This window comes from Ambystoma mexicanum, chromosome 4q (assembly GCF_040938575.1).
Source record: "Ambystoma mexicanum isolate Mex_15411 chromosome 4q, UKY_AmexF1_1, whole genome shotgun sequence".
Lineage (NCBI taxonomy): Eukaryota > Metazoa > Chordata > Amphibia > Caudata > Ambystomatidae > Ambystoma > Ambystoma mexicanum.
In genome coordinates, this window is record NC_090928.1 from 100,732,367 (window position 1) to 100,747,786 (window position 15,420).

Here is a 15,420-nt window from a genome sequence, read left to right on the forward strand (position 1 = left end):
CTTGAAGAGGACTGCTGCTGCTACTCCTGGAGCATTGGTTTGCCTGGTGAAGCCCTGCTGCAGGTCCGAATCGCCAAGTTCATCTCGACAGAGAAGCCCTTCAAGGACGACTTCTCCCTTTGAGTTAGTGGGACCAATCAACTCGTAAGCCACCTGGATACCATTCTCGGAGCTGGTTGTATTTTCCTCAGAGTGCTGCAGGAAACCGAATAACCAGGGAGAGGTACACCAGCTTGTGTGCTCGTCTACAGCTACCGGAATTGAATAAGTGCCATTTGACAGCTTTTTAGACCAGTCCTCATGCAGTGCAGGAGTCACCCGACGTCCTCCCTCTTGTCCCCACAACTGAGGCTCAGGAACAGCGTAATCTGAAGGATGTGCCAGGAACAGAAGTCTTCAGCTGCATCTATTTCTTCGTTGAAAAGGACTGTGAAAACCCGACAGAGAACTTGCCACTCACTGCAAAAGTACTTGAAACTTTGGCAACTTGCAGGCCTAGTCAGCTTGAGACCCAATATATGATTCTTTCTTTTACAAACTACTTCTGAGAACTTTGGCAAAGACATTTCCGTTAACGACCTGAGCTGCTTTATCCTATACAAGACTTTAGCCTAACCTATTGCATTGAATCAACTCCTCTGGTGAACTCAAAACATTTGCACTGTCTAAGAATACTTGTAACCTTCGTTCTATTAACCTATGGCTTTTTGCTCCTCCTGCAAAGTAGTTAAATGCCTCAGAACCTTAAAGTATTTAGTACTGAAGTATATTATTGTGTGATATAGGTTTCCTCCTTCTATAGAATGTTTTATAACTGACTGTGAAATACATGTATAAGTGTTTTACCAAGAAACCTTGAGTGTAAGAGTCTATTTGAATACTTCTGTGTAACTTCATTACAAGCTCACATTCCCTCTTGAAATAAACCTGGCTGCTCAGCTCCACTACCAAAAACTGTGTAGTACAGACTTATACCAAATGTTGGCTTTGCTTACACCTGTAGTTGTGTGTAGTGGTCCCAAAGGGTACTGCATACAAACTCTGCCTAACAATCCTTGCTGAAAAAGCCCATCCACGGTCCTGTCTTCTGTCTTCATGATAAGGAATTCAGCACCTGGGTTTTTTGGCTACAGATCCTGAAGTATTCTTACTGGAGCACTTCTTCCGAGCTAAGGTACTGTGCTGGCTTGAGAATTTACTTACCTAAATCTCTTGTGATTCCTGTGTAGATTTGGGGTGTTTTCTGCAATTGGGAGTCCTTTCACCCAGTTCACCCAGTACACTGCTGGAATCCTCCTAGGGTGTCTTCTCTGAAGTCCCTGGTCTGTCAAGTAACTTTGAAGAACATGTTACTTACCTGTGGTAACATTCTTTCGATTGGATGTTCCTCCCACACATTCCTCATCTTTTGATATATATCCATATCCAGCTTTAGCTGTTTTGGAAAATTGTTCCAGCAGGGAGTGCTGCACATCGATGCATGTTGACTACATGTTCCTCGAGGGACTCCATCTCGATGTCGATATCATCACTGGTATATAGCGTGCGCAGCGACTGTTTGTTTCATTTCCGCTTTTTTGCGCATTTTCAATTTTCCTTTGGCTCTACCTTATGCAAGACAGTGACTAACCCCGAAAGAACTTAAACTGCAATAACAAGGACATTCTACTGCAGGGTAGGCTAGGAGGGGCGATGAGGAATACGTGGGAGTAACATCCAATCGAAAGAACATTACCACGGCTAAGTAACTTGTTCTTCGAATGGATCTTGTCCTCCCATGTATTCCTCATCTTTTCATAGACTCCCAAAGCAGTGTTGCATTTTTGGTGGCAGGAGTAAGAATTTAGGATTTCCTTATTAGCTTGTGTGTAGTAAATGTAACACCGCCTTCCCAAATCCACTTTCCCGGCCCGAGGTAGAGTCCAGACTATAATGCTTTGTAAATGCAAGGGTGGAGGACCATGTGGCCGCCACGCACATATCCTGAAAAGGGACTTCTCTCTGTAAAGCAGAGGAAGTAGCATATCCCTGGTCGAATGAGCTCTGAGACCCACAGGAGGATCTTTTCCAGCTAATCTGTAGCATTCAGAAATTCCTAAAATGATCCACCTAGATAAGATTTGTTGTGTGACCGCCATACCAAACTTATGACCTGCGTAACCAACGAAAAGTAGATCATCCTGTCTGAATTTAGGTTATGTAGAAGCTAAGTACACGCCTTGGGTCAAGCCTATGTAATCTTTCCTCTTCCTTTCCAGGATGAGGTGGAGGATAAACAGACGGTAGGATATATGGAGTTAAATGAAAATCGGACACCATTTTTGGAGAAAATGTGGTTTTAACCGATCCTTAAAGAAAATTGTGTAAGGAGGCTTGCAAGACCAGGCTTGAATTTCACTCACCCTACAGGCTGATGTAAGAGCAACCAAGAGAATGGTCTTCAGGGTTAGCAATCTTAAAGGACAGGAATGAATAGGCTCCAAATGTCAGGATTCGCCGTTTCAGCCCCTTCTGGAATACGTGGTCCATAAGACATTGCTACATTCCCTCTAAGGTACACTCAACATGACCGACGTTAGAGCGGTAATCGTGCACTATCGTTTTCAGGAGTTCGCCAGTTCCTTGAAAAGAGACACGCCCCGCGGCGCTTCTCGTCTCAACGCTACTTCCGAACTTCGGCAAGTGTGGTTGTACTTTCCAGGTTCTATAGTCCTCCTCTATCCTAGCCATCTTCAGCGCTCTCCTTTTCTAAGGACTTCCACCCGTAGCGCTCGCTCCTTTCCTTGTTGCATCCTTGTTCCTCCCTGGCTTCCTTCCTCCCGGGACTTTTGTTACTCATGCTCTTTCCTGGAATTGAACGCATACTCCCTGGGTCAGACTCGCCTGCACGCTGGCGACGGAGGACACGCGCCCGTGTCTCTACAAGTCCCGAGCTGTCCGGAAAAAGGAAAAGACCCAGTCCAAGACTTTCGAAAGACAAACAGGTGAGATTTCAGGCAAAGTGTGACAGTTTGAGACGCCAAGGATTGAATATTGATTCTATAATGGAAGCAGCCGTCCAAGACCTCATGAGAGGTATGCAAGAACTGACAACCAAAGTACAGAACTTAAAGGCTGAAAATGCAGCCTTTAAACAACTCATGCTCTACAGGGATTCGGCCTTCCTAGAAAATGCCATAGTAGGGGGTATTGTGGACAAATACGATGGAACCACCAAGGCTTTGCGTTCCTTCCTCGACTCGTGTTTGGTGCATTTTACCTTCAAACCTTACTACTTCTCAACACCCAGAGCCAAGATTGGCTTTATAATTTCCCACCTTTCAGGAAATGCTTTGGCCTGGGCAACACCCCTAGTTAATGCAGGGGACCAACTCCTGGAAAACTATGAAGGATTTGTAGATGCCTTTAAAACTATGTTTGATCGACCGGAACAAGTTTACAGTGCTCAAGAGAAGCTACTGGAGTTTCAACAAGGTTCTTAGGATATGTTGTCATACGTCACCCATTTCAAACAATTGGCAAAGGAGGCTGATTTGGCTCCAGAAGCCTGTTACACACTGTTTCGCCGTGGATTCAATGACGAAATCAAGGATGAACCCAAGCTTGTTCCAGGCTTTACTGGACTTGTCATTGCAAACTGATTTCCGCATCCAGGAAAGAAAGTCTGAAAAGAAAAAGGACACGTTCCCTGCCAACAAAGGCCCCTTTAGAATACACCAATCGTAAGGAGATGACTCCCAGTCCCCAGCCCGATCCTGAGCCGATGCAACTTGGCTCCTTTCGAGACCCCATTTCTCCACAAGAAAGAACTCGTAGAATTGATACAGGACTATGCATATATAGTGCATCAGACAAACATCTATTGAAAAATTAACCAATTGCTCCACCCAGGCGTTCGGGAAACGCCAGCTCCCGATCTTGAACAGAGCCCATCTTCGGAAGCAAAACCTGTTAACCCACAAACAGTCTGGTGATTCTCCAAGTGTTTCTGTCAGTGACCAAAGATGAAACATATCCCGTCCTGGCCCTGGTAGACTGTGGAGCAATGGGCATATTCCTTGACCATGATTGGGCCCAGAAACATCATATTCCCCGGAAGACCTAGGACATCATCCAGGCGGTCGAAGGTATCGATGGAAGTCCGTTATCTTCAGGACCCATAACCCAACAAACCACGGAACTGTTATTGACTATAAACAACCACCAAGAGATGGTACACTTCGACATAATAAAGGCTGCTCATTATCCGATGGTACTAGGCATGCCCTGGCTTCAAAGGCACAATCCATACATTAACTGGACCGCGGGTTCCTTGTTCCTAGGATTAGAGTATTGTCTTTCGCATTGTCCGATTCAAAGGGCTCAACCCCATTTCCTGGAACCCCAGGAGACTAAGAATCTGCCTATTAGTGTGTCTACTGTCACCCAGATACCTGAGCCTTACCAACAATTCTCGGATGTATTTTCCTCGGATATTGTTCAAGCGCTACCTCCCCACAGACCCGAAGACTGTGCCATTGAAACAGATGACTCTGCAGTCATACCATTCGGAAGGATGTTCATACTTTCAGAACCTGAGAAGAGAGCCCTACATGAATACTTGGACACTAATCTATCCAACGGAACCATTCACCTGTCGAAATCTCCTGCAGGAGCATCCGTATTCTTTGTGCCAAAGAAAGATACTAAGGAACTTCGACCCTGCCTGGACTTTAGGGGGCTCAACCAATGCACTCGAAAGGACCGTTATCCGCTACCACTCATCTCAGATATCCTAGAAGCTGTCCGTGGAGCTGTGATTTTTACCAAACTTGGCCTTCGGGGCGCTTACCATCTGATCCGCATAAGAGAAGGAGATAAATGGAAAACTGCCTTCAGGACACCCTTCGGGCATTTCGAATACTTAGTAATGCCTTTCGGGTTATCTAATGCACCAGCAGTGTTTCAACGGTTCATGGATAGAGTGTTCTCCGACATGCTGTTCCTCTCATCATTTATCTGGACGACATCCTAATCTACTCCAAGAACCCAACAATACATCAAGAACATGTTTCGATGGTCCTACAACGTTTACGAGAGAATAATCTACTCGCCAAACCAGAGAAATGTATCTTTCACGTTCCTACTGTTCGTTAAATGGGATTTATCCTAGGTCCTCAAGGAATTGAAATGGATCCTGCCAACGTCGACTCAATCCTCTCATAGCCCAGGCCCACATTAGTAAAACAGATAGTTCTTCCTAGGTCTTGCCTATTTTTATCGAAAATGCATTCCTACCTTTTCTGCTGTTGTACAGCCCACAGTCGCCCTTACTAAAGAAAGACGTTCCTTTCAACTGGACTAAAGACCAAGAATTGGCCTTCCACGAGTTAAAACAAAGATTAACTCAAGGTCCCATCCTGGCACAACCTGACAGACAAACCCTTCCTGGTGGAAACAAATGCCTCGGATTAACGCCATAGGAGCTGTTCTGAAACAAGAATTGGAAGACAAAAAAGAACATCCCATTGCCTATCTATCTCGAACTCTAAATCCCAGTGAAACACATTACTCTGTTTTGGAGAAGGAGTTGCTTACCATCCAACAGGCCTTTACCGAATGGCGGCATCTGCTCTTGGGGGCCAAATATCCGATTCAAGTCAGGACTGATCACCGGAATTTACAAATTCTTCAGTCTTTAGAGGGCAGAAACAGTCGTCAGGCTCGCTGGGCTTTTTTTTTGTGCTCAATATCAGTTCCAGATAAACCATGTCCCTGGAGTGACAAACATTATTGCTGACGCCTTGTCCAGACGACCTGACTATGAACCAGAGGAAACCTGTGCCCTTCCAAAGATGTTTCCAGATTCCGTCTTTATTGCCCAGGCAAATTCCTTATTGGATAATATTCGCTCTGCAACACCTTCATCAGATCTCTGGAAGGAATTCCTTAAGACAAACATATGGGAACTCTCGGCTAAAGATGGATACCTATTCAAAGAAAATAATCTAGTGATGCCTACACAAGAACTGAGGTTGAAGATAATAAAACTGCCATGATACCTTCCATTCAGGGCATCAAGGCATATCAGCAACTCTCAGACTCATTCAGAGAAACTTTTGGTGGCCCAGAATGGCCGAGGATATAAAGAAATTACATCCAAGCTTGCGCAATCTGCTGTCAGAATAAGCATGACAATAAGAAACCAGCAGGACTCCTATACCAACCTGCCTTACCCGACCGTCCCTGGGCGACTAGTGCTACAGATTTTATCGTGGAGCTACCTCCTTCCAAGGGCTTTACGACCATAATGGTGACCATTGACCTGTTTTCCCATATGGCCCATTTCACTCCCCTGGAAAAGTTACCTTCAGCACAAGAAATGGCAGGAATTTTCGTAAACCACATCTTTAGACTTCATGGCCTTCCTTCCAAAATCATTTTGGATTGGGGCCCCCAGTACATCTCCCATTTCTGGAAATACCTGTGCAAAATGTTAGGCATCCAACGTGCCTTGTCTTCAGGATATCATCATCAGACCAAAAGAATTACAGAACGAGTCAACCAAACACTCGAACAATATCTACAATGTTTTGCCTCCAAGGTGCAGGATGATTGGTCTGTCTTGATTTCTGTGGCTGAGTTTGCTTACCATAACTCTGACCATGCTGCCAATAAGACCAGTCCATTCTTCTGCTCCCAAGGATTTCATCCATCAGTCTTACCTACTGTGCTACCTCACTCCACCCCAGTTCCATCGGTTGATTCCTGGATAGAGCATTTGGGTACAGTACACAAGGATGTGAAAAGTCATTTGGAAAAGGCCAGGGAAGATGTTAAACGATATGCTGATTCCAGGAAAAGACCAGGTCCTAAGTACGCCATCAGTGATAAAGTCTGGCTTTCCTCCAGACTCTTATCTAGACATCTAAGACCTAACATGTTGGCTCCATGTTACTATGGAGCCTTTACGATATGAGAAATAATCAACCCTGTAGCCTTCAGGCTTCGATTGCCCCAATCCTGGAAAAGTTTTTCCCAGTTTTTCATACGTCACTGCTGAAACCTTATTCGCTAAACACTAGGACCTCTCCTCAAACTACCCCCGTGTTCAACAATCACCAGGTCGAATTCGAAGTTGCCAGAATTTGTGAATCCAGGTACAAAAAGGGTCGCCTACAATATTTGGTGGAATGGAAAGGATATCCACATAGTGAGCGAACATGGGAACCAGTGTCCAATATGAATGCCCCTCGCTTGCTACGACGGTTTCACTTGACCCATCCGGGCAAACCAGGAGGATCGCAGTTTAAAAGGGGGCATGTTGTCATGATTCACCGTTTCAGCCCCTTCTGGACTACGTGGTCCATAAGACATTGCTACATTCCCTCTAAGGTACACTCAACATGGCCGACGTTAGTGCACGATTACCGCTCTAGCGTTTTCAGGAGTTCGCCAGTTCCTTGAAAAGAGACATGCCCCCACGGCGCTTCGCGTCTCAACGCTACTTCCGTACTTCGGCAAGTGTGGTCGTACTTTCCCGTGCTCATACCTTACTTTCCAGGTTCTATAGTCCTCCTCTATCCTAGCCATCTTCAGCGCTCTCCTTTTCTAAGGCCTTCAACCCGCAGCGCTCGCTCCTTTCCTTGTTGCATCCTGGTTCCTCCCTGGCTTCCTTCCTTCCGGGACTTTTGTTACTCGTGCTCCTTCCTGGAATTGAACGCATACTCCCTCGGTCAGAGTCGCCTGCACGCTGGCGACGGAGGATACGCTCCCATGTCTCCACAAGTCCCGAGCTGTCCGGAAAAAGGAAAAGACCCAGTCCAAGACTTCGAAAGACAAACAGGTGAGATTTCAGGCAAAGTGTGACACCAAAGGAGCATACATGAAAAATGTCAAAACTAAGTTGAGATCACAAACCAAGACTTGAAAGGGGATTGCAGGGAACAATCAAATCAGAAATTCTATCAGTAGTGGCATTTTATAAGAAAGATAAAACCATAGGTGTACTGCATGTGCAAGGGTACACATTCTTTCCCCTGCACCAGCTGCAGAACTTGGTCATACAGCAGCGGTATAAGGATTTCATTGCTGGCCTTCTAGCGGAAAGCAAAATCTCCATTACGTCGTCCGGGAGATCCCAATCCTTGAATCTCAACCTCTCAAAAACCATGCGTGAAGGTTGAGTGTATTGACCTCTGGTTGGAGAACTCGACCCTCCTTTCACGAGAGAAGGTCCTCTTTTTGTGGAAGACGTATTGGAGGGCAGAGGGACGTGCCCAGAATGTGAATGTCCGGGTACCACACCCTCCTGGCCCAATACAGAGCAATTAGGATCATGCATTTCCTGAACTTTCTCAACCTACTGATCACTTAAGGAATGACAGGGACTGGAGGAAACGCGTACAGGAGTGGAAACTCCCAGTCCAACCCAATCGCATCTCCTAGAGCTCCTCTTGGGGGAAATTCCCTGGAGCAGTACAGCTTGCACAACCGGTTGACACTGGTCGCGAACAGATCTACTTTTGGGGTTCCCCAAAGGTTGAAGATCACTTTAAGGACTTCCTGCTAGTTCCCAGTTGTGGGAGACTGACCTGCCTGCTCAGAGCATCCAGCGTTGTGTTCTCTCCGGCTAGGTGAACTGCTGAGAGGGATATTCCTTCTTGAATTGCCCAGAACCAAAGCTGCACTGCCTCTCTGCACAGTGGTAGTGACCCTACACCACCTCTCTTGATGAGTTAGTACATGGCCACTGTGTTGTATGTCATTATCAGAACATTCTTGCCCCATACAGAGGGCAGAAAAGCCTTCAGTGCTAGTCTTGATTGCCCTCAGCTCTAAAAGGTTGAGGTGTACTTTGGACTCTGATGGAGACCAACGACTGCGGATTGTCAGATTGTTGGCATGTGCTCCCCCACCTTGTGAGTGAGGCGTCCGTAACTACAGTTATATCCGGGCATTGTTGCCAAAAGGGTTTCTCCCTTCAGAATGTTGTCCTCGCAGGCCCACCACAGAAGATTCTGTGCGACTGCTCGGAACCTGAGGAAGGTCGACATCCTGTCTGAGAATTGGGACCATTGAGCCTTGAGAGCCCATTGGAGAGATCTCATTCTCAGACGTGCCTCTGGCACCAGGAAAATGCAGGAAGCCATGAGGCCGAGCAACCTCAAATAAATCGAAGGCCGGAAGACGCTGGGCACTCTGGAATTCGGTGACCATCTGCAGAATTTATGGAGCCACTCAACTCGGGTGGCAATGGCATTTATATAAATCATACTAGTAAACTTTGCAGATTGAGGTTGTGGGGAGTAAAAAATAATGTAATCTCGATAATCCTTTCCCAGCAGTAACAGTATACAACAAGCTACCAGCTATGAGGGACAAACAGTATCAAAGTCAATGGACTAGAAAAGTCTTCAGGGAGCCAGGACAGCCAAAGTCATTTGGGACACAGTCTATGGATCTGATGCTCTTAGATCAAAGTCTTGCACAAAGTTGTAGAGTTTTAGAAAAATCACTTGTAGGGTCACAAGCGGTTATGCCTGTGAGAAGAGAGTTGGAATCAACTTGTAAAAAGACAAATGAAATTCCCAAGTGAGAAAAGCGGGGCTACAGGCAGTGAGGTAAGTACCCCAACCCTAAACAGTACCTCTGGTTAGAAGAAGAGTGATCCAGCTGGATTCTGTCTTGCTACAGCGGTGTAGACCCTTGTTCCTGAGCCTCAGTTGTGGGGACAAGAGGGACGACATCTGGAGGGCTCCTGTGGCGGTACTTGGAAGGTCGTCAGCAGCTATGGGCTCTTTTCGGTTCAGCAGCGCTTTGCGGTTTCAGCGCTTAGCAAACAGCACTGATGCGGATCACAGATACCGGTTGGACTTTTCACTTCTTCGGGCCTGCACTCTGGGGAGGGGACTCGGGATCTGGAGGTCCTGCTTCTGGAGGGACCTTAGGAGACTCCTGGAGCTTCTAGCCGGATTCTTTACCGTTTCACTCTACTATGGACACGCAACCCCTGGCATTGGGCTTCCGAAGCAACTGAGAGGCACGACAAGTCAGGGATGGTGGCCGAGTGAAGTTAGTCACAGGGTTAGTTGGTACCACTAACCCAAGGGGAGAAGTTGTTCCATCCAGAGCTTCCCTGTTGAGGTGAAAAAGGAGTTCAGCACAGCAACAGGGCTTCACCAGGGAATCCAAAGGTCCAGGAGGTTGCTGCAAGCTTCGTTCATGGTTTCTTCGTCGGGTGTTTCTCCCAGTGGTCGACTCTGCATGTAGTCCTAAAACCCTCGCCTTTTAAGCAGGTTTCTTCCAGTCATGCACAGCCTAGGCTGTCAATCACACAGCAGGGTGGCAGTCCTGAAAGGACAGCCAGCCAGCTAGCCAATCAGGACTGGTTGCATTCTGGCATTCCAACAGACAAAGGACAGGGGAGTTTCGGGAGCCTCCCTCACATCCTATCCTTCCAGACAGTGGAGCCAGGGGCGGGCATCAGAGCTGAAGCCCACCAAAGGCAAGGCAAACAAAGGGCTCAAATCTGTCTCAACGCACGGAGTAAAACCCAAGAAAGAGATCACAAACAGAAAATGGTGAAAAAGGACACAGGGGCCATTTTGACAAAATAAGTCACCCATGGGTGCTGTACTGCAGCTGAGGGTTCAGCTTGCCGTAGACAAGCACAGCACAATGGTAGGAAAAGGTCAACTACTGCCACCAGCTATTTAAAGTAGTGAGGGTAACATACAAATGTTACTAGGATAAGGGACTACTAGGTAACCCCACATAAGATGGCGTGTGCTGGACCTACTAAGAGAAAAAGTAAAGTCAATTTCCCTTTACTATTCTTGGGAACTGTAGTTGGCACAAGAAAAGGTATTTAAAAATGTAAAGGATTTCTCAGTGACACTGCAATGAAGGTGCTGTGTGCCACCATGCAAAAAGCAGATGCCTATGGAGTTTGTCAGACTTAAAAAACAGTGAACACAAAAAATCCAAATCAGGTAAAAGCACACGAAGGAGTGAGAAAAAAGGTCTCACTCATTACAGGGATAAAATTAAAAAGTCCTAAATCCGACAAAAGAGCTAGAGGTCTCTAAGGTTGAAGGGAATTAGCACAGAAATTAAAATTCTCCCCAAAAGTCAGGACTGGAAGACCTTCTCACGCATGGCCACAGGAAACTTTAGCTCTATTGTAGACTTCATGAAAGTGAAAACATGCCTGAAAGAGCCAATTTGTATTCCTATCTCATACTACCATTATACAGGGCTTCCTGCAGGGACAAAGTAGAATTCAAAGCAAAAGTCAGTGGCAAATGTTATCATGTTTGACAAATGCTCTATTTTATTTTCTAAAGTATTGTGTTCTATAAAACCCAGCAACGAAACACTGTAAAGGGTACTATGCAGCATCTGTAAAACAATGCACACAGTCTGTTTATGTGCAAAAGAACATTTTAAGCGCACAGGTATTTTGAAGTAGTCACTTAGAACAGGAGCACAGAAGCAGGAGTAGAGGGGGTTCAGGAGTGATTATTCGGTGTGTAAGAAAATCAGGTTTAACGCATCCTTGCAAACATTGTTTTCTGCTCAGGCAAAGAAAGGAACCGATTTCCATTTTCTCAAAATACCATGTTTTGCTAATTTCCAGCGAATGCCATCCACAAATAATCATAACAAAGCATGGCCCGTTAACTTCTCCATGGTTTTCCACATGAGGTCCCACACTACAAACCTTGAAGCACGCACAGAGCATATGGAGCATGGCCACACCATTTTCTGAACATTATAAAACAAGTGATCACTTGTTCAAGAGACTACGGATTCTTTACTCATCCAAAACGGTTAACATTCAACCATAATCAGTGGTAAAATGTGGAGATCAATAAGCACAAAACTCAAGCCTTGAAATGTATACAACAAACACCACACCCAAAGAGAAGTTCTGTATAGATCCCAAGGCTTAGACTGGAGGACCTATATAGAATAGGCCTCAAACATTTGACGGACGCAACTATGCTTATAGATGGGTGTATTAGAAATGAGAGAACTATTGATATAGCAGTTGCCACTACAATCTCTGTAGCATTACAAAAGACTCATTTTCAAATGCAAAACTTAACCGGACAAGAAAAACTCCACCTTCGCACACAAACTCACTTTCTAGCTACAGTGGTGACTCGAATACGCCTCTGTGTACTGGAGTGCTGGTACTGTGTGACGAACTGGACAGCCCCTCTTCCACCTTGCGGGATTGGTGCGTTGTGCTAAAAAAACAAAAAGAGTTCAGCTTCAATGAAATACAGGGAGGGATCCCACAGATTGTTAGGGAATTCTTTCTAAAGTACACCCAAATGTCTTTATAAGACTCTCTACTTGGCAATACAAAACTCCAACATCTAGTATAGGCCTTTACTGCTCAAGGTAGATGTAGATATGGCAGAGCAGCCAGGCTTATCTTAAGAGGGAGAGAGGGATGCAGCAAGGTATAAAGAATATGGTCCAAAGAAACACATACACTTATACACTCTAAAATTATATAAAAATACTGGTTTAGTATGTAAAGATAAGTCTTCAGAAAGGTAAGTAATATCACAATAAACCAATACAATGTATAACCAACACAGAACTTCTGGTAAGTGAACCAAAGTGTAAAATCCTTGTAGACTGGCAGTATGGAATTCAAGTTATTTTCAAGCTAAATAAAAACCACTTTGTAGTTTCTTTTTAGAATCCTAGAGTAGGAACCTAACAATTACTATTCAGAATGGCCTTATGCAATTTAAAGGTGAGTAATAACTTTGTAATACTTGGTATGTTATTCTGTTTCAGGAACAACATGAAGGTACAAGACCAACCCAAGCAGGTAAACAGTTTACTTAGCTTGTAGTTACTTTCTAGAATAGTAGAAACAATTCAAAAGTTAAGTAGGATGTTGGCCATTACTTTTCAAAATTACTATGTAATTCAAAGGGGAGTAATAACTTTGTAATACTATTTAGAATAGTAGACACAATTCTAAGGCAAGTAAGAACTTGGTTTCAGATCTTTATGACAGAAACCACACCAACACAAACTAAGTTGCTGAGTAGGGATGTAACGGTATAACGGTATACCATTAAAGATACCGTGAACAACTTAATTGAACAATAATAACCGTCACATTGTTTATACCGGTATACTGTTCATAAAGTTAAGTGTGCTTTTCAATCTGATTCGGAAAGGCTGCAATAAGCAAGTGCTGCACAGTCTTGGTCTTGCACTGTTGGATGTGCCGTCTGACAAGGGGGCCTTGTTTGGCAGACAAGAGCATAGGGAAAGTGAGGCCACATTAGTAAATGCAGCTTTGCTGCTTTGATCGCTCTATCTGTGATCAGTAGAGTCGGGTCAAAGATCAGCCGACTTTGCGCAAATTGTGTTGAAAGCTGCCCAGTGACTGAACCTTTGTGTTCCCCATGCAAAGCTGGTAACGATGAGCTGACTGATCACCTCTATAAGCATACTGGAGACTCCAGTTCATAGACTCCGCCAGACCCGGATTTCATGGGCAAACTAGAACAAAGTTATTTTGTTTCGGGCATTATTTATTTGAAAGGCAGAATACAGATTATAAACGTTTTCACACAGTCATGCTGCTCCAGGCTACAGGTCAGATCTTCTATGGTGATTGTCCCGATTTTCAATTTGCAATTAGCAAGACCACAGGGACATCACGGGGGGTGGGGGGGGGGGGGGGGGGTGAGCTGCGGGCCTGAACTGAAAGTGAACATTTCATTTTCCCTTTTGTTCTTCTGGAAACAAATGTAATAAAACTTTCAGTGTCTTGCAAAACAGTGGAGCCAGCAGCACTTTGCTTAGCAACCACTCAGCCAGCAGGAGCAGATATGTATCATTCAGCCTGGCCCAGCATTGTGTGCCATTAGTTCATTAAGTTAAGGTCCTACAGCACTGAGCAAACACACATTTGAACAGCTCTTGCTCTAGTTGTGCAAATTGTAAAAAAAAAAAAAAAAGAAAAATGACGGCCACTGAAGTCATGCATATCGAATTACTCTCCCCAAGGTTTAGATTCAAGTAACTTAAGTTTCTCATGGTCACGGATCGGATAGCCACCCAGTTCTGTTTCGAATTCTGGGATTTGTAGCTTTCCCACCAATTTGAAAGATGGGGAACTTCACATCCCAGAATACAAAGGTGGGAATTAACTGGATGCCCTTCTGATGCATGTACACAAACAACTTTAGCTCTGTAGACTAGGCATGGACTGGCCTTTAGGGCAATAGGCCCATGGCCGAACCAAAAACGCGAAATCCTTGTGTGGGCCAGTTTTTTGGGTTAAAGTGGGGCACTTTTTTTGCCAAAGTGGCTAATAGTTTTGACCACTGTTGCTGAATAAATATTCTTTTAAATGTACAATTTGCATCACATTTTATCAAAACTCCCCCTTGGGTACTATTCAAACAGTGTTCCCAAAGAAATTAATTCCCATCTGCAACTGTGTGCCACTTTTATGTTGGTGCCCGAGACAATTTTATGCCCCCATCCGACCCTGCTGTAAACTGTGTGAACACTGTGCCTATCAGTGCTTTCTGCTAGTAAATAAACTGCCCCCCCACTGTCCTCTGTGTAGATTTGCACATTGGCACTAGAGTTGTTGCTTCGCTTGATCCTTCACCTACCTGCCTTCTGCATATGGCACTGGACTCAAGCAGGCAGGACAGATTCTACATTCAATTTGAATTATTCAGAGCAATGGGGGTGAAATATTTCTTAGGTCTATTCTCAATTTGTGACACTACCCATGAAAGCATTCCTCCCTCTGAACTCGCATCACAAGGGTCCTAATGCATTCAGACCTTGGGAAAACGGTAATGATGGGGCTGTGGTGAGGTGGTGGTCTAGGCCATATTTGTGCCGATATGTATTTGAACTTTGTCATTTTTTCTTGCCACTATCCTTAACAAGGTAAATGAACATGGATTGCAAGAATCAAGAAAGAAATCAACAGTGCCCATGAACGCTGTCACTTAGGATTATATGGTCAGTGGTGACTCTGCCATCAGACCTTCATAATACACCAGGCAGATGGTAAACAAGCTATAGTGATTAGATCACTGTGCAACCTTTCAGTATGTCTGTGTTGGTTATGACACAATGACACGCGCTTTCAGACCGCACATGAGTGACTTTTCTCCCTTTAATGCGGTTGTCAAAACAAAACTTTGTCGCAGCGAGGGGGTCATGATGCCTATGCCACGTGGTTCCAAAAAAATGCAAGTCGAGGCCAATTTTCAAAGCGATAACCTGTGACTGAGCAGCAAGCTCATTGCTCAAAATGTGCATTATAACACTTCCACTAGTCACTCTTTCATTCAAGGTGATCAGCGAGTGAGCGCCATGAAAGACCAATTCTGCAGCTGCCTTATATTCCTGGAGGATCAGCTAAATATG

General features: G+C 44.9%; 1 protein-coding gene across 1 annotated transcript in view; it reads right to left on the minus strand.

Moving 5' to 3' along the window:
- Window positions 1-15,420, minus strand: part of SEC23B (SEC23 homolog B, COPII coat complex component) — a 474,773-nt gene that overhangs the window by 193,657 nt on the left and 265,696 nt on the right. Inside the window, exon 13 of the mRNA XM_069607535.1 lies at window positions 12,130-12,236. Within this exon, the coding sequence (XP_069463636.1) occupies window positions 12,130-12,236 (107 nt within the window). The remainder of the gene's footprint in view (window positions 1-12,129; window positions 12,237-15,420) is intronic.